This window comes from Rhinoderma darwinii, chromosome 13 (genome assembly GCF_050947455.1).
Source record: "Rhinoderma darwinii isolate aRhiDar2 chromosome 13, aRhiDar2.hap1, whole genome shotgun sequence".
NCBI lineage: Eukaryota > Metazoa > Chordata > Amphibia > Anura > Rhinodermatidae > Rhinoderma > Rhinoderma darwinii.
The window spans coordinates 18115992-18135424 of NC_134699.1; the positions used below are offsets into that span (position 1 = coordinate 18115992).

The following is a 19433-nucleotide window of genomic DNA, read 5'->3' on the forward strand; positions in this document are numbered from 1 at the left end:
CAGCAATGCCACTGGAAAGGTCTGATAAAATTCTGCAAAAGCTCAGTCATATACATGTGCCACCCACCTGCATAATTTATAACCCAGTGTGCGCCAATTCATATGAATTAGGCTCAGCACCACCCAGGCATTGATATATATGCCCGCTGTGTACCATGGCATTACTCTACATAGCACAGATTCTTCCTGTCAAACCCCATGTGTGAAAAGCAAAATGCACAGCAGAGGGACAAAGGAAAACGCTGCATCTTCTGTTTTCTCGTCTCCTCTTAAATAATTAGTAGTTAAGTGATTTCGGGGCCGAGATCCAAACATCATTCCCTAAATCCAATCCTGACAAGCAGTCGTTGCTTGTTGGAAAGCTTCGCTGTATGGGAGGGAGGCGATTGTGTGTGTCAATGGGATGGACTTGCAGCTAATGGGAGGACAGCGAAGGGGAAGGTTTTCTTTAAACAGAAGGGGATGGCTTTCGGATTGTCAAGGCTTTAGGGGCAGGTGTAGCAGAATTGCTGCATTCTCTATCTGCTTATCACTCCACAACCATCAGCCTTATAGGACCAGGAGAATGGAGGCTCCACTGCTTGTCATCCTATGCAGCATAGTAAGTGTTGTAGGATCACATCCCCATCCCCAATGCTACACTGCACTGATTCATTACCGGACCCAGGTCCATACATTATAAAGCTATCATCCTATATTATATGGCATGCTTTTTGGGGACCATCTAGTGATAGACAACTGGGATTCGGCCAACTTCATCATCTGGACTCTCATGGAAGAATGGTCCTTATATTGGACTGATACCATCCTTGCCCATTTTTCCAGAAGTGTCATTCGCTTTGATGGCATTGTCCTATGTCGGCTGTATTATGGATTTTTTATCGGCTTTATGTTGTGGTGTATTGTTGAGAGCCATACTAGTCCAGATCTGCAGTGTATAAGGGTTTGGCTTGTGGATAATGCAGTGGTGGAGAATTACCTTCCTATTACTGCGCACACAAAACCCTACAGACTCAGATTTCAGTAGGAGCTGCACAATGCATGCCCTTCACTCCAGAAGCGAGTCCCAAACCTTTCACCCCCCCCCCCATAAAATCCCATTAATGGAATATATCAATTGGTGCATGGAAGCTGTCACTCTGCTTATCTCCTGCTTCTCCGCGCAGTCTCCTTTCCTTCCAGATTCTGCTTCTTTTCATGGCCTTTATTACATTTTGAGATGATTTTTTATGACATTCACAGTGGGTTGACCATATTTGGTTCAGGAGCAGCTATACGAACATGTCCTGTCTATACTAATTAAGATTAGAATGCAAGCTCTTTGGGTCTAATTCCTTTTTTATGCATATCCTCTATAGTATCTGTTTTATATAACTCAGCCTAGAGTGTAAACTCTTCTTAATTCCTCTTTCCAGTTTATATTTGTTAGCACAGTCTAGAGTGTAAGCTCTTTGGTTAATCTGTTATAGACCAGCCAAGAGTGCCAACTCTTTGGCTTATCTGTTATAGACCAGCCTAGAGTGCAAGCTCTTTGGTTAAACTGTTCTAGACCAGCCTAGAGTGCAAGCTCTTTGGTTAATCTGTTCTAGACCAGCCTAGAGTGCAAGCTCTTTGGTTAATCTGTTATAGACCAGCCTAGAGTGCAAGCTCTTTGGTTAATCTGTTATAGACCAGCCTAGAGTGCAAGCTCTTTGGTTAATCTGTTATAGACCAGCCTAGAGTGCAAGCTCTTTGGTTAATCTGTTATAGACCAGCCTAGAGTGCAAGCTCTTTGGTTTATCTGTTATAGACCAGCCTAGAGTGCAAGCTCTTTGGCATATCTGTTATAGACCAGCCTAGAGTGCAAGCTCTTTGGTTTATCTGTTATAGACCAGCCTAGAGTGCAAGGTCTTTGGCATATCTGTTATAGACCAGACTAGAGTGCAAGCTCTTTGGTTAATCTGTTATAGACCAGCCTAGAGTGCAAGCTCTTTGGTTAATCTGTTATAGACCAGCCTAGAGTGCAACCTCTTTGGTTTATCTGTTATAGACCAGACTAGAGTGCCAGCTCTTTGGTTAATCTGTTATAGACCAGCCTAGAGTGCAAGCTCTTTGGTTAATCTGTTATAGACCAGCCTAGAGTGCCAGCTCTTTGGTTAATCTGTTATAGACCAGCCTAGAGTGCAAGCTCTTTGATTAATCTGTTATAGACCAGCCTAGAGTGCAAGCTCTTTGGTTTATCTGTTATAGACCAGCCTAGAGTGCAAGCTCTTTGGTTTATCTGTTATAGACCAGACTAGAGTGCAAGCTCTTTGGTTTATCTGTTATAGACCAGCCTAGAGTGCAAGCTCTTTGGTTTATCTGTTATAGACCAGCCTAGAGTGCAAGCTCTTTGGCATATCTGTTATAGACCAGACTAGAGTGCAAGCTCTTTGGTTAATCTGTTATAGACCAGCCTAGAGTGCCAGCTCTTTGGTTAATCTGTTATAGACCAGCCTAGAGTGCAAGCTCTTTGGTTAATCTGTTATAGACCAGCCTAGAGTGCCAGCTCTTTGGTTAATCTGTTATAGACCAGCCTAGAGTGCAAGCTCTTTGGTTTATCTGTTATAGACCAGCCTAGAGTGCAAGCTCTTTGGTTTATCTGTTATAGACCAGACTAGAGTGCAAGCTCTTTGGTTTATCTGTTATAGACCAGCCTAGAGTGCAAGCTCTTTGGTTTATCTGTTATAGACCAGACTAGAGTGCAAGCTCTTTGGGTCTTATTCATTTTTCCCTATATAGTTCCATTAGTAATAGCTCAGAATAGCGGTTACTAAATTAATTACTAATAGCTCAGGGTTTTTCTGGGTCTACTATATTTTCCCCATTGTTTCATCATTATTTTCTCAGCTTAGAGTGCAAGCTCTTTGGTCTAGTTACAGAATGGCTTCACTCAGCTTGTTTGCCTACCCATGTACTTTCCTTTATTGTACAGAATGACATAGATTAACAGAGTAATTAAATACAGCCGTAATAATATATTCTCCTGTTATGAGTAGTAAACACCCATCTCACAATAAAATTCCTGGGTACATTTGTGGCGCCCTGTCCATGTACAGACTGTGCCAGTGTAGGTGGGAAGTAATTTACAGGATGATTTTCTCCGCATGTAAAGTTCCAGCAAGTAGTTGTGAAATTGTCAGGCTTGTTTTTTTAGACGTTTCCGACATTTCACAGGATAAATTTTGAATGGGGAGAGGATTTGGGTAGTAACTTTCTGAAAGAAGGGTGGCGGAGGGCGTATGGAGATGGGCAGGGGTAGGGGGTTTATGACTAGGGAAGCAGTATTCTTAATGGAACGTTGAATCAAGCGGGTGTTTATGGGATGACTTCAAGTGAGCGGATATCATGGTGGACTATTTTTGATGTACTTATTGTCGTCATTCATTATGCCCATTGTACGTGAAGATCACTGGTAAATCTGGCCATAGATGGTACAATTTTTGGTCAGATGCTCATCATTGGTAATTGTTACATCTATGGTACTAAAATGATGGCCAATACAAGACTTTTAGATATTGTAAAGTCATTGGGTTTAGTACCAGAACTATACAAATTCCAGAAAATTTGACCAAAATTTAAATCATATTTACCCCGGACTTCCTCAATACAGAACTCTGCAAGGCAAATAGTGGTTTATATGGTAGGGAAAGGTGGGGGGGTTGTCACACAGTCATCCATGACGCCATGTGCCATATTGTCTTCTAGGATTAATGAAAGTTTAGCCTAGGTTACAAAATGGGTCTTCATAACATGGGTCAAGTGTTCCTTCAATCCTGGTAATGAAAGTTTAAAGAAGTTTACCCTACATTGAAAATCTATAGTTTCTACAGTCCAGATTTAACTATTCCATTCCCAAACTGGCCTTCTTAAAAGCCAAAAAATTGGATCTGTATTTTATATTGCAGTGTTACCTCCAACAGTTGGTGTCTCTTATTCTGATGGAACCTCGAATGGAACTGAAAAGGACCATTGTTAACTGTTATATATATATATATAATTTTTTATTTTTTTGATGTTTACTTAGTCGGCTTGGATGAGATGTCTTTTTATGATGTCGATAGTAGGGTTTCTCTGAGTTCTGAATGGTCTTCAAGCTTCTCATTGGCATGTTCATGGTTCTTATGCTTGTATCCATCCTCATTTGCTTCCTTTAACTTTCCTTTTAAGAGTAATGGTCTTCTTTGAGTAGATGGGTCTTGTCATAATATGTCTAACGTATTAGAGTAGTAGATAATCTCGAGTGGGCTGGTGACATAGGGTTGGATGTGGATCAGCTGGACTACAAAGGCTTTGTGTCCATATCTAAGGGACAGGTTAGAAATATGGGAATTTACAAGCCTCGTAGCAAGTCAATGGGGTCAGTAATGATTAGGGACCCTTTAATGTAGAATAGTAGAAATGTTGTGTAAATGGTCATGGGTATTTCAGAAATGTACGAGAAATGACATTTGCTGGAAAGATTATATGAATGCTGATTATTTAAGGAATGTGAAACTGATTATGATGTTTGTTTGTGGGTCATTTCACTTGAGACGTGTCCATTATCAATGAAAAACAAATTTTGGCAAGCGACACTGAAGAATAGGTTTAGAATAGAGGACAATATAGGACGATAGAGAATTTTCCATATGAATTCATACAGAGGAACCTTAACGTGTGGCCTGGGCTCAAAGCCATCGAAAGTAATGGAACTCTAGGTGGGTTGACAGGGTCTTCAAATACTTATATATACTAAAGGCTGAAACATAGGTCAGCTGAATCAAACACATGATTTGATTCCACGACATCCCTGTATGAGAGGTAGCTTGTCGGATCTGGGAGTTACTTACAGCAGTAGGGTTCATTGGAATCAGGGATGCACTTCGAGGAGAAGGTTCTTCATAGCAAAGATTACAAAGAGGATCCCATCTGGTACTAGTTGACTAGACCACATACCGAACTACCTTGGACAGAATTGGTTTCCTTGAGTTGTTTTTCCACCCTTGTTTCTACCATTGGAGACCATCAATACCCATTAAGTGAAGCAGTCAACGAGGGCTTGGCCCCCATCTCCTTGGGGCGCTACCTCTGTGGTACGTCGTACACCCTTGATTGGAATGTTGAAAGGCTCAGAAAGTGACAACAGCTTTGATACATATTTTTGTTACAGTTCCATGTATCTCTACTGATATAACCCTCCGGACTCATCCTGGTTTACTGTAGGGTGGCTCAGTTGTTGTCGCTGCCATGGTCCAGAGATGGGGTCATGGGTTTGATTCGGAAAGTTACATTTTTGCGTGGGTTTCCTCCCACATCAAAAACATTCTTTGGGTGTAGGTTTGCCCTCTATGAAGTTGATACTAATGTAAGTACCACTGGGCGTACTCTGAGGTCTTAGTTGACTATTAGTACTATATCTGTGGGCTTTCATGGTGGCATCTTACTTTGGTTGAGGTTTGGGCACATAGTTCTTTGCATTCTCATTTTTGACTTGGTGTGGTGCTAAGTCAGTCATCTGTCATCTACTCTAGTCAACCCTATTGCTGAATTTCAGGCTTCCCCAGTCTATCCGAGCTTTTACTTTCTAAGGTCAAACATCATATAGCCTAGAACAACATTCCTAAAATCTGCTAATTACTCCACCCTAAACTCCGTCACAAGTTCTAGACCTGCCAGATATAGTGCTGGGAGCATAGTGTAAACACTACTACTCTCAGGAATACAATAGTAAAGTATAGTAACAATAATATAGGTAAACCCATAGTAGGTAGATTTTAAATTATTTACAAACATTGGCTATAAGCGCTTTATACTGATGTAGCAGTGCTGAATTTGTAATTTAACGCTGCACTGTTTATGGATTGTGATAGCTCTTTGAGTTAAGATATTGCATTAGGCTTATCTGCAGTCCTTTGTAAAACCACGCATAACCCTTTATGATCTGTGGTCTGCAGCATCTAACAAACCCAGCTCAACTACGCCTGTATGTTTTTATTTCAGCGTTACTATACTGTGTATGTAAGAACACATTCAGGTGATCGGATCTGTAAGCTGTCACACGTGCTCTATAGGGATGAGGGTGTCTACACAACAGGCCCATAGACGAAGCCTAATGATTCACTTGCTTTATCTTATATCAAACCAAAGCATCACATACTTCAAGAGCCCATGTGTCCAAAATCTTGTCTGTTTACATGCCTGGTCGTGTGTTTAATTGTGCGATCATGTGAATTGGTACGTGTCTACACTGGCTTGTTTGCGTGTGTGTAGACTTGTTTTTAATTATTTATTAGATTGATCCCGTAAACTTCAGTGAGTTTGTACCTTGTATCAGAATCCACAATTATCTTTCCACAGGAGAGATAATAGTTGTTTGATCGCTGGGGGCCACACCAATCGCAAGAATGAGGGTTTCGAGCCCCCTGTTCCTCCGCTCCGCCTCCTGCAGTCAGAAGGAGCTCGAGTGGAGCGGGGGTCGAGCATGCGCCTGCTGCTCCATTCAATGTCTATCGGACTGTTAGAAACAGCCGAGCGATGTACTCGGCTGTTTCGGTTAGTCCCATAGAGGCTTTGAATAGAGCGGCAGCGCTCATGGTCGACCACTGCTCCATTCAAAGTACTCCTCATTGCATTCAAGCAGGACCCCTATTCTCGCAATCAGTGGGGGTCCCAGAGGTGGGGCCCCCATGGATCAGACAATTATCCCCTATTCTGTAGATAGGGGATATTTGTTGATTCTCATACAACCCCTTTAAAAGCAGAGTCCCCTTTGCACTAGCTGTGCCCATATATTACCCCTTTAACCCATCACCTCTTATATGACCTTTCTACCGCTCCACAACTTCACCTAACACATCTGGCCTTAAAGTGAACAAACCTCTATTACAGTCCTGGTCCCTTTTTCTAAACATTGCTGCAATTACAACTGCCCAATGTGGCACCGTCCAGCAACCAACAACAACCTATCCGCATTGAGCTTTCTCAGTCTGGTAGAAATAAAATGAATGGAAGAATATTTTCGATAACACCATATGGACGCTCTGGACCACTTCATCCAGACCAGAGCCGCACATTTCATTGGCGCATTATAGGGAATATTATATACAACTCCAGACATGGCGGCTGTCTTCCAAAAACAGCACCACGCCTGTCCACGGGTTGTGCGTGGTATTGCCACTCGGCTTCATTCACTTCAATGGTGCCGAGCTGCATTACCAGATGCAACAACCCATGTATAGGTTCACATTTCTTTCATAGAACGGTTATTCTTTATCCTGTTTTGAAAGTTCTATGGGATATATTTTAGCCATGAGACTAGTTGGGCCTTAAAACAAGGTGTAAACAGAAATGGCAACTTTAGTGATAACAACTAGTGATCAAGAATCGCAAGAATAGAAAACATTTCCATTGGTCAAAATCTTGGCTGGAGTTTTTAATTTAACCCAGGAGGCCGGTGAATAAGGAGGCCCTATGAAAAAGGGCGGCTGCTCCACAGGATCAAGCTCAGATTCTAGATGATGCAGTGGGCGCTTGTGATGGAGATGTAATGGCTCTGATGTGGTTCTTGTCAATAATAGAAAGTATTTCAGATTAAATTTACATGTTTAATGCATAAGCTTAATTAACCCCAAAATGTGTTAAACCCTATCAGCGAAGAGACTCCTTCATTTTCAGCTTTACACGAGGTTGACCAAAGACATAACTTTGGGCTCCTGGGCCCCAATCCAAAGTCTGTAGCAGACAACTCTGTCTACTATATCTCATTTAGGTATCTTATGTGGCAGAGGGGTCCTTGAGCCCCCTCAGGCACCGGGGCCTGAGTACAACTGCTACCACTGCACCCCCTATAGCTACACCCCAGGGGTTAATGCTGAAAGTCTTCATGGACTACTGTGCCTGGGCCCCATTATTATGGTCAGAACAAGAAACCATCATCGGTGGGCCAGTCTTTAGGCCCTATTACACCGGCCGATTTTGGCCGGAGCAGTGAGCGACGATCAGGGCCGCCATCAGGAATTTCAGGGCCCCCTACAGCTAAATTTTCTGGGCCCCCCTACCGTGGCACCGCCTGTTAACGGTACTCCGTCCAGCACTATATCATGGTACCCAGGGCCGCCATCAGGGGGGGTATTAGGGGTACTGATGTGAAAGGCCCGGCCAAACCTAATTGAAAGGGGGGCCCGGCAAACTGCTGCGACTTGCCTTTGGTAGAAAAAAAACAGGCCCCTGCAATGGGGCCCGTTTTTTTCACCAAAAGAATGTCATGAGCTGCGGGCCCCCCTTTCAATTAGGTTTGGCCAGGCCTCTCACATCAGTACCCCTAATACCCCCCCTGATGGCGGCCCTGGGTAGCATGGGGGCCGTCAAACACCGCCGCCCGTGCGACCGATCGCGCACACCCGCAAACTCCCGCGCATGCGCTCCGGCGACCGCCTGGAACCGCGCACCGAATTTTGAGGCAGATTTTGACCTGCCCACACTATTTTGCCGCGTTTTTTGCCTGCGGCGATTGAGGACAGCAGACAGAAAACGCAGCGAAAAATGCATTTTCTGCCTCCCATTGATTTCGATGGCAGGTCAGAGGCGGAACCGCGGCAAGAAAGGACGTGCTGCTTTTTATTTTTTCCGCGACTGGCTCCCATTGATTTCAGATTAAATCAATGGGAGGCGGTTTTGGAAGTTGTTTGGTGCTGATTCTGACGCAGTGTCCGAGTCAATATCAAGGCCCAAAAACTCTGTGAACTGGGCCTTATTGTTAGGGCTTATTCAGACGATCGTGTAATACGTCCGTGCAACGCGCGTGATTTTCACGCGCCTGGCACGGACCTATGTTACTCTATGGGGCCGTGCGGACTGTCAGTGATTTTCATGCAGCGTGAGTCCGTGTGTCCGCTGCGTAAAACTCACGACATGTCCGGTATTTGTGCATTGTTCGCGCATCACGCACCCATTGAAGTCAATGGGTGCGTGAAAATCCCGCCCAGCACTTCCGCAGCCGTATAAACTATGAATGAAAACAGAAAAGCACCACGTGCTACAAACATACAGAGTGTCATAATGATGGCGGCTGCGGGAAAATCACACAGCCGCGCATCACATGCTGCTGACACACGGAGATGTTATGGACCTTTTGCAAGCGCAAAACGCCACGTTTTTGCGCGCGCAAAAAGCACACGCTTGTGTGAATCCTGCCTTAGGGTAGGAACACACTAGGCATGAACACTGCGGATTTTATGCAACACATTTTATTGTGGAAAATCCGCAGTGTATTACAGTCGCAGCAGAGGGGATGAGATTTAAACAAATCTCATCCGCACGCTGAATTTTTTTTTTACATGCTGCGGCTTTTTAAGCCGCAGCATGTCAATGTATTCTGTGGAATCGCTGCTCCTCTGTTGCGGAAATGCTGCGGTTCTGCCGCAAAAATCACACATGAGAAAAAAAAAAAAAGGCACTTTTTTAAATTTATAAAAAAGTTTAGACTTGCCCCGGCCGTAGTCCTGGTGACGCGATCCTCTATTCTTAGCGCAGCCCCGCCTCCTGTCATGACGTTTCATCCCATGTGACCGCTGCAGCAGTCACATGGTCTACAGCGTCATCCCAGGAGGCGGGGCTACGTTCAGAAAAGAGAGATGCGTCACCTAAACTACAGCCGGGGTAAGTCGAAACTTTTTTTCCCTGCAGGATTTCCGCAGCGGACACGCCTCACCAAACCTGCGCCACTATTTGGTGCGGTTTTGCTGGCGGAATTCCCTGCGGCTACCGGGGCGGATAAGCTGTGTAGTTTTACTCAGCATATCCGCCTAGTGTGTCCCTTATGATGTCGCTCCTGGAGCTGCTGCCGCTCTCTAAATAGGCAGTTGGTCCAGTAGAATTTGGAATTATTTTTTTTTGTGAACCAGCTTAAAAAAATACAAAACTTTTGTGTTAGGGCCTGTTCACATAACCGTTCGCTTCCGTTCCGGGGTTCCGTCTGAGGTTTCTGTCGGGTGAACCCCGCAACGGAAAGTGAAAGTGATAGCACAGCTTCCGTTTCCATCACCATTAGCGCAGTCGACTGCGCTATTGATTCCGTCCGAAAACCAGCCGGAATGGTGACGAACGGAAACCATTAGCGATATTTCCGTCACCATTGAGATCAATGGTGACTGAAACGGAAGCTGTGCTGTCACTTTCACTTTCCGTTGCGGGGTTCACCCGACGGAAACCTCAGACGGAACCCCGGAACGGAAGCGAACGGTGATGTGAACAGGCCCTAACACAAAAGTTTTGTATTTTTTTAAGCTGGTTCACAAAAGAAAATAATTCCAAATTCTACTGGACCAACTGCCTATTTAGAGACAGGCAGCAGCTCCAGGAGCGACATCATAAGGGACACACTAGGCGGATATGCTGAGTAAAACTACACAGCTTATCCGCCCCGATAGCCGCAGGAAATTCTGCCAGCAAAACCGCACCAAATAGTGGCGCAGGTTTCGTGAGGCATGTCCGCTGCGGGAATCCTGTAGGGAAAAAAAAGTTTAGACTTGCCCCGGCCGTAGTTTAGGTGACGCATCTCTCTCTTCTGAACGTAGCCCCGCCTCCTGGGATGACGCTGTAGACCATGTGACCGCTGCAGCGGTCACATGGGATGAAACGTCATGACAGGAGGCCGGGCTGCGCTAAGAATAGAGGATCGCGTCACCAGGACTACGGCCGGGGCAAGTCTAAACTTTATCAATTTAAAAAAGTACCTTTTTTTTTTCTCATGTGTGATTTTTGCGGCAGAACCGCAGCATTTCCGCAACAGAGGAGCGGCGATTCCACAGAATACATTGACATGCTGCGGCTTAAAAAGCCAAAAACCACACTGCAGGTCCATTTTTTTTGCAGCGTGTGGATGAGATTTGTTCTAATCTCATCCGCTCTGCTGCGACTGTAATACGCTGCGGATTATCCGCAATAAAATGTGTTGCATAAAATCCGCAGTGTTCATGCCGAGTGTGTTCCTACCCTAAGGCCGGATTCACACAAGCGTGTGCTTTTTGCACGCGCAAAAAACGTGGCGTTTTGCGCATGCAAAAGGTCCATAACAGCTCCGTGTGGCAGCTGCGTATGATGCGTGGCTGTGTGATTTTCCCGCAGCCGCCATCATTATGACACTCTGTTTGTATGTTTGTAGCACGTGGTGCTTTTCTGTTTTCATTCATAGTTTATACGGCTGCGGAAGTGCTGGGCGGGATTTTCACACACCCATTGACTTCAATGGGTGCGTGATGGGCGAACAATGCACAAATATCGGACATGTCGTGAGTTTTACGCAGCGGACACACGCTGCGTGAAAATCACTGACAGTCTGAACGGCCCCATAGAGTAACATAGGTCCGTGCGAGGCGCGTGAAAATCACGCACGTTGCACGGATGTATTACACGTTCGTCTGAATAAGCCCTAACAATAAGGCCCAGTTCACAGAGTTTTTGGGCCTTGATATTGACTCGGACACTGCGTCAGAATCAGCACCAAACAACTTCCAAAACCGCCTCCCATTGATTTAATCTGAAATCAATGGGAGCCAGTCGCGGAAAAAAGAAAAAGCAGCATGTCCTTTCTTGCCGCGGTTCCGCCTCTGACCTCCCATCGAAATCAATGGGAGGCAGAAAATGCATTTTTCGCTGCGTTTTTTGTCTGCTGTCCTCAATCGCCGCGGGCAAAAAACGCAGCAAAAAAACGCGGCAAGATACTGTGGGCAGGTCAAAATCTGCCTCAAAATTCTTTAAGGAATTTTGAGGCAGATTTTTTTTTGCCTGCAAAATACTGTGTGAACAGGGCCATAAATGATCAGCACTTTGAGATAATTTACTCACTGTGTCAGAAGAGCTGCTGCTCCCACTCCAGTCCTCTTCCGGCGATGTCTTCCAGGCGAGGTCTTCGGTCCAGACGTCCAGTGCTTCACCTCCAGCCAGGCTCCAGGTAAGTTTTGTCCATGTGTGTCCGCGGCTGCGCGCGCTTCGTTCGCGGGTGCGCGCGCGGCCGATCGCGGGTGCGCGCACGGGCGGTCTCCAGTGCGGGCGTTCGTGGGTGCGCGCTCGGGAGTTTCCTTGGGCGCGCGATCGGGTGCGCGCGGGCTGACGGTTTGACGGCCCCCCATGACGAGGGGAGGGGGCCCGCAGCAGCAGCAGCAGCTCACGACATTCTTTTAGTGAAAAAAACGGGCCCCATTGCAGGGGCCCGTTTTTTCCTACCAAAAGAATGTCGCGGCAGTTGCCGGGCCCCCCTTTCAATTAGGTTTGGCCGGGCCCCTCACACCACTACCCCTAATACCCCCCTGATGGCGGCCCTGGCAACGATCAACGAGACAGCTCGTTGATTGGCGCTTGTTTGCACCTGTCACAAGGAGCTATGTATGGGGACAAGTGGTCGTTACTACGATTGCTCGTCCCCATACATTATCATCATGTCGGCAGCGCGTCTCCCTGTAATAACGAACCCTATATTTCTTTTAGTATTCAAGGCCTCAAAATCGGATTCCTGATTGGTTAACAGAACGCTATTGATTTCGGTAGAGTGTTAGTAAGTAAATAGCACGGCTGGCTAAGTGAGGTCCATCCAAAATGCACAAAGCCGGTTGTGATAGTTTAAGTGCCCTTCTTAAAGCCACTAATGATTTCTTTATTACCGACCATCTGTCTTCAGTCTCAGATACAGACTGTCAAAACCGCTGCTTGTCCCATCCGTGGGGCACCAGTGGGGTGTTAACCATTTTTTGTTTCCTAGGCAGTGCCTGATAAAGAATTAGCGGGTCTGTGTCCTGGGGCAGCAGTAGCTGACGGCTAGATCTTCTATCGTCTAGTCTAGTCTCTCCCTAAATAAATAATAACATAAGAGACTTCAAATAAATTTTCTATGTGTTATTTTATATTAGGAATTGTCATTGGTGCACATAGAAAAAAGGGGGCTCAATAGCAAAGATCTAAATGGGCTTGCCACTCAGGACATAAGGTCCCGGTTTTTGTTTCCCACTTCAAGCCATTTCCAGGATCCTGGGGACTATCGTACACCCCCTTGTTTAGTAACAATGCAGTTCCTCTAGAGAAGGGAGACAAGCACCGGTTCATGTCGCTCAGTAGCAAAGAGGATGGGTCCATCCAGGGCGGACACCCCTCTCTTCATGGGTCCCATAGCAGCTGGATGTTCTGCCTCTATAATATGTATGATCTTGGATTTGCATTATAAGTCATACAACTTTTTTCTCACTCTTTCCATGATATTTTGCAAGAAAAACATTGTGGCATACTTCATTGCACGCTCTATTACAAGGGATACTCCTCTAGAAGGAATTATTCTAGGGAGGAATACTACACGAGTCCCAACGAGTGCGTAATGTGGACCCATAGCCAATGGGGACTGTGTGCTGCCATACATTGCCGTGTGAATGAGTCCTTTTACGGATGTGTAACATACATGGTTCTTTATGGCTGTAACCCCCATGCATCCCCGTTTTCTCAAGCTTGTACCCTCATTTTCGGCAGCAGTGCTCAACATTTCAGCCAGTTGGAGCAATAATGGCCTGTTATTTTAGCCCCATTTACAAAAACAAGGGACCGCTCCCCTTTGAATGTATTATATCCATATGTATATGTTTCCATGACATTATGTGCGATTCTACGTCAGTGTGTCAGGTATAAAAACGTAATTTCCTGTCGAGGGTGTAAAAAGGACAGGTACATAAGATGCTCCGGGCATTGTGTGTTTACTAGGAACCTGCTGCGAACAGTAGTAAACTTGCACCTGCAGGTTGTCAGCGTCAGTTATGTCAGTCGGGATGACAGGGCCGAAAGCAGCGGTTAAAGGCTCTACAAGAATTTAAACAATCCAAGGGAGAGACATTGAGATGCTCTGCAGATCAAAGCAGTGACAGAGGCTCTGCAGGTGCCACCTCTATGGAAAAAGCTCTGCAGGTGTAATTCAATTTCAATGTCAAGTTCTCTGCATACAAAAGGCAAGACATGGAATAACTTAAATATGATGCTAATTTCAGAGAAATCCAGTTTTGTGCCCTGATGATTGATTAAGGGGTTATTTGGTTTAGAAAACCCCTTTTAGGGAATTCTGAGTGGGGTCTTCCAGGTCAGAACCCCCTCTAATTGAGAGAAGAGAGTAGCTGCAAAGATCATCTCTTGCTCTGGAGGACCTGGCATGCCCCGGATTTGCAAGGAGAACCTATTGATTGAAATATAACGGTGTAATACTTAATTTCCCCTGTGGTGGCGCTGCAGGTAAACTGAACAGTAGCTGCTGCATTTTCCCACTGATTATAGCGGGTTGCTGGAGGTTTCAGCAACGGGACGTCTGATCAGTTTAGGTGCTCCAGGAATTGAACCGAAAACAAGAAAGTTCCAAGTAGGGAACCCACCGTAATTTCCTCTACAAAATATGGCTGACTATAGACACTGTCCCTTCAAAATAAAGAAACCTACCATAAAGCCATGTTCTTCCCTCAACTGCCACAGCCTAGTGGTGTGGGGGGAACATTTCTATAAAAGTGGCGCTGTTTCTGGAAGAAAACAGCCATGTTTATCTAATCTCATACAACCCTTCTAAAATCCTTGGTTGTCCACATATGATCCTCTTGTTGATCAGCCCAGCTCTGCTATATGCAAGTTTACTACTCGATGAAAGTCTATGTTAGCAGTCTATGGTCAGGAGATCTCGCCGCTGTACTTTAAAGCATATTTGACTTTTTGAAGTCACAATAAATCTGATGTAATTCAGCTGAAAAGTCTTTTTCCGGCAACTGTTTATTTTTATAGCCAAACCTTATAAACCAATCTCCACTAAAAAGGCTTTAATAATAGCATTTTATTTTTTAATTAGATTTTCATTCCATGTTATTAGATAGTTTTCAAGCAACCATAAATTAGCCTGATGTCCACGGGGAATTTTAAATGGGCTTTGAGCTAAATATTTTGACAGATCTATATTTATAACACGTTGAACATTCCCTCTCACATTATAACCTTTCCTGATAATTAATTTCACTGCCCTGTATAATTTCTATTAAAAACTCCTTAGACTTCTTTTCTCCTACAATAGATTATATTACTGTATATATAACATCTCCCTAAAACTTCTATAACCCCATATACCCTATCCCTACAATTTATATTATTCCGTATAACCTCCCCCATATCTCCTCCTATTACTCCATATAACCTCTCCCTATATCTCCTCCTATTACTCCATATAACCTCTCCCTATATCTCCTCCTATTACTCCATATAACCTCTCCCTATATCTCCTCCTATTACTCCATATAACATCCCCCTATATCTCCTACTACTCCATATAACCTCTCCTATATCTCCTCCTATTACTCCATATAACCTCTCCCTATATCTCCTCCTATTACTCCATATAACCTCTCCCTATATCTCCTCCTATTACTCCATATATCCTCTCCTATATCTCCTCCTATTACTCCATATAACCTCTCCCTATATCTCCTCCTATTACTCCATATATCCTCTCCTATATCTCCTCCTATTACTCCATATAACATCTCCCTATATCTCCTCCTATTACTCCATATAACCTCTCCCTATATCTCCTCCTATTACTCCATATAACCTCTCCTATATCTCCTCCTATTACTAAATATAATCTCTCCTATATCTCCTCCTATTACTCCATATATCCTCCCCTATATCTCCCCCTATTACTCCATATATCCTCTCCCTATATCTCCTCCTATTACTCCATATAACCTCCCCTATATCTCCTCCTATTACTCCATATAACCTCTCCTATATCTCCTCCTATTACTCCATATAACCACTCCCTATATCTCCTCCTATTACTCCATATAACCTCTCCTATATCTCCTCCTATTACTCCATATAACCTCTCCCTATATCTCCTCCTATTACTCCATATAACATCCCCCTATATCTCCTACTACTCCATATAACCTCTCCTATATCTCCTCCTATTACTCCATATATCCTCTCCTATATCTCCTCCTATTACTCCATATAACATCTCCCTATATCTCCTCCTATTACTCCATATAACCTCTCCCTATATCTCCTCCTATTACTCCATATAACCTCTCCTATATCTCCTCCTATTACTAAATATAATCTCTCCTATATCTCCTCCTATTACTCCATATATCCTCCCCTATATCTCCCCTATTACTCCATATACCCTCTCCCTATATCTCCTCCTATTACTCCATATAACCTCTCCTATTACTCCATATAACCTCTCCCTATATCTCCTCCTATTACTCCATATACCCTCTCCCTATATCTCCACCTATTACTCTATATCACCTCTCCTATATCTCCTCCTATTCCTCCATATAACCTCTCCCTATATCTCCTCCTATTACTCTATATCACCTCTCCTATATCTCCTCCTATTCCTCTATATAACCTCTCCCTATATCTCCTCCTATTACTCCATATAACATCTCCCTATATCTCCTCCTATTACTCCATATAACCTCTCCCTATATCTCTTCCTATTACTCCATATAACATCTCCTATATCTCCTCCTATTACTCTATATAACATCTCCTATATCTCCTCCTATTACTCCATATAACATCTCCCTATATCTCCTCCTATTACTCCATATAACCTCTCCCTATATCTCCTCCTATTACTCCATATAACCTCTCCTATATCTCCTCCTATTACTCCATATAACCTCTCCTATATCTCATCCTATTACTCCATATAACCTCTCCCTATATCTCCTCCTATTTCTCCATATAACCTCTCCTATATCTCCTCCTATTATTCCATATAACCCTCCTATATCTCCTCCTATTACTCCATATAACCTCTCCTATATCTCCTTCTATTACTCCATATAACCTCCCCTATATCTCCTATTACTCCATATAACCTCTCCCTATATCTCATCCTATTACTCCATATAACCTCTTCCTATATCTCCTCCTATTACTCCATATAACCTCTCCTATATCTCCTCCTATTACTCAATATAACCTCTCCCTATATCTCCTCCTATTACTCCATATAACATCCCCCTATATCTCCTATACGCCATATAACCTCTCCTATATCTCCTCCTATTACTCCATATAACCTCTCCTATATCTCCTCCTATTACTCCATATAACCTCTCCCTATATCTCCTCCTATTACTCCATATACCCTCTCCCTATATCTCCTCCTATTACTCCATATAACCTCTCCCTATATCTCCTCCTATTACTCCATATAACCTCTCCCTATATCTCCTCCTATTACTCCATATAACCTCTCCCTATATCTCTTCCTATTATTCTATATAACATCTCCTATATCACCTCCTATTACCCTATATAACATCTCCTATATCTCCTCCTATTACTCCATATAACCTCTCCTATATCTCCTCCTATTACTCCATATAACCTCTCCTATATCTCATCCTATTACTCCATATAACCTCTCCTATATCTCCTCCTATTACTCCATATAACCTCTCCTATATCTCCTCCTATTATTCCATATAACCTCTCCTATATCTCATCCTATTACTCCATATAACCTCTCCTATATCTCATCCTATTACTCCATATAACCTCTCCCTATATCTCCTCCTATTACTCCATATAACCTCTCCTATATCTCCTCCTATTACTCCATATAACCTCTCCTATATCTCCTCCTATTGCTCCATATAACCTCTCAGTATATCTCCTCCTATTACTCCATATAACCTTTCCCTATATCTCCTCCTATTACTCCATATAACCTCCCCCTATATCTCCTACTACTCCATATAACCTCTCCTATATCTCCTCCTATTACTCCATATAACCTCTCCTATATCGCAACCTATTACTCCATATAACCTCTCCTATATCTCCTCCTATTACTCCATATAACCTCCTATATCTCCTCCTATTACTCCATTTAACCTCCCTATATCTCCTCCTATTACTCCATATAACCTTCCCTATATCTCCTCCTATTACTCCATATAATCTCTCCCTATATCTCCTCATATTACTCCATATAACATCTTCCTATATCTCCTCCTATTACTCCATATAACCTCTCCCTATATCTCCTCCTATTACTACATATAACCTCTCCTATATCTCCTCCTATTACTCCATATAACCTCCTCCTATATATCCTCCTATAACTCCATATAACCGTCCCTATATCTCCTCCTATTACTCCATATAACCTCTCCCTATATCTCCTCCTATTACTCTATATAACCTCTCCCTATATCTCCTCCTATTACTCCATATAACCTCTCTATATCTCCTCTATTACTCCATATAACCTCCCCTATTTCTCCTCCTATTACTCCATATAACCTCTCCCTATATCTCCTCCTATTACTCCATATAACCTCTCCCTATATCTCCTCCTATTACTCTATATAACCTCTCCCTATATCTCCTCCTATTACTCCATATAACCTCTCCCTATATCTCCTCCTATTACCTCATATAACCTCTCCTATATCTCCTCCTATTACTCCATATAACTCCTCCTATATCTCCTCCTATTACTCCATATAACCTCTCCCTATATCTCCTCCTATTACTCCATATAACCTCTCCCTATATCTCCTCCTATTACTCCATATACCCTCTCCCTATATCTCCTCCTATTACTCCATATAACATCCCCCTATATCTCCTCCTATTATTCCATATAACCTCTCCTATATCTCCTCCTATTACTCCATATAACCTCTCCTATATCTCCTCCTATTACTCCATATAACCTCTCCCTATATCTCCTCCTATTACTCCATATACCCTCTCCCTATATCTCCTCCTATTACTCCATATAACATCCCCCTATATCTCCTCCTATTACTCCATATAACCTCTCCCTATATCTCCTCCTATTACTCCATATAACCTCTCCCTATATCTCCTCCTATTACTCCATATAACCTCTCCTATATGTCCTCCTATTACTCCATATAACCTCTCCCTATATCTCCTCCTATTACTCCATATAACCTCTCCCTATATCTCCTCCTATTACTCCATATAACCTCTCCCTATATCTCCTCCTATTACTCCATATAACCTCCCTATATCTCCTCCTATTACTCCATATAACCTCCCTATATCTCCTCCTATTACTCCATATAACCTCTCCCTATATCTCCTCCTATTACTCCATATAATCTCTCCCTATATCTCCTCATATTACTCCATATAACTCCTCCTATATCTCCTCCTATTACTCCATATAACCTCTCCCTATATCTCCTCCTATTACTACATATAACCTCTCCTTCTATCTCCTCCTATTACTCCATATAATCTCTCCTATATCTCCTATTACTCCATATAACCTCTCCTATATCTCCTCCTATTACTCCATATAACCTCCCCTATTTCTCCTCCTATTACTCCATATAACCTCTCCCTATATCTCCTCCTATTACTCCATATAA

The 19433-nt window shown here is 43.4% G+C and overlaps 1 protein-coding gene across 1 annotated transcript in view; it reads left to right on the plus strand.

Annotated features, from left to right (window-relative positions):
• The first annotated feature begins 469 nt into the window (after positions 1-469).
• The window catches only part of NGFR (nerve growth factor receptor), a 60633-nt gene continuing 41669 nt past the window's right edge, over positions 470-19433 (plus strand). Inside the window, exon 1 of the mRNA XM_075845813.1 lies at positions 470-601. Within this exon, the coding sequence (XP_075701928.1) occupies positions 566-601 (36 nt within the window). The 5' untranslated portion in view covers positions 470-565. The remainder of the gene's footprint in view (positions 602-19433) is intronic.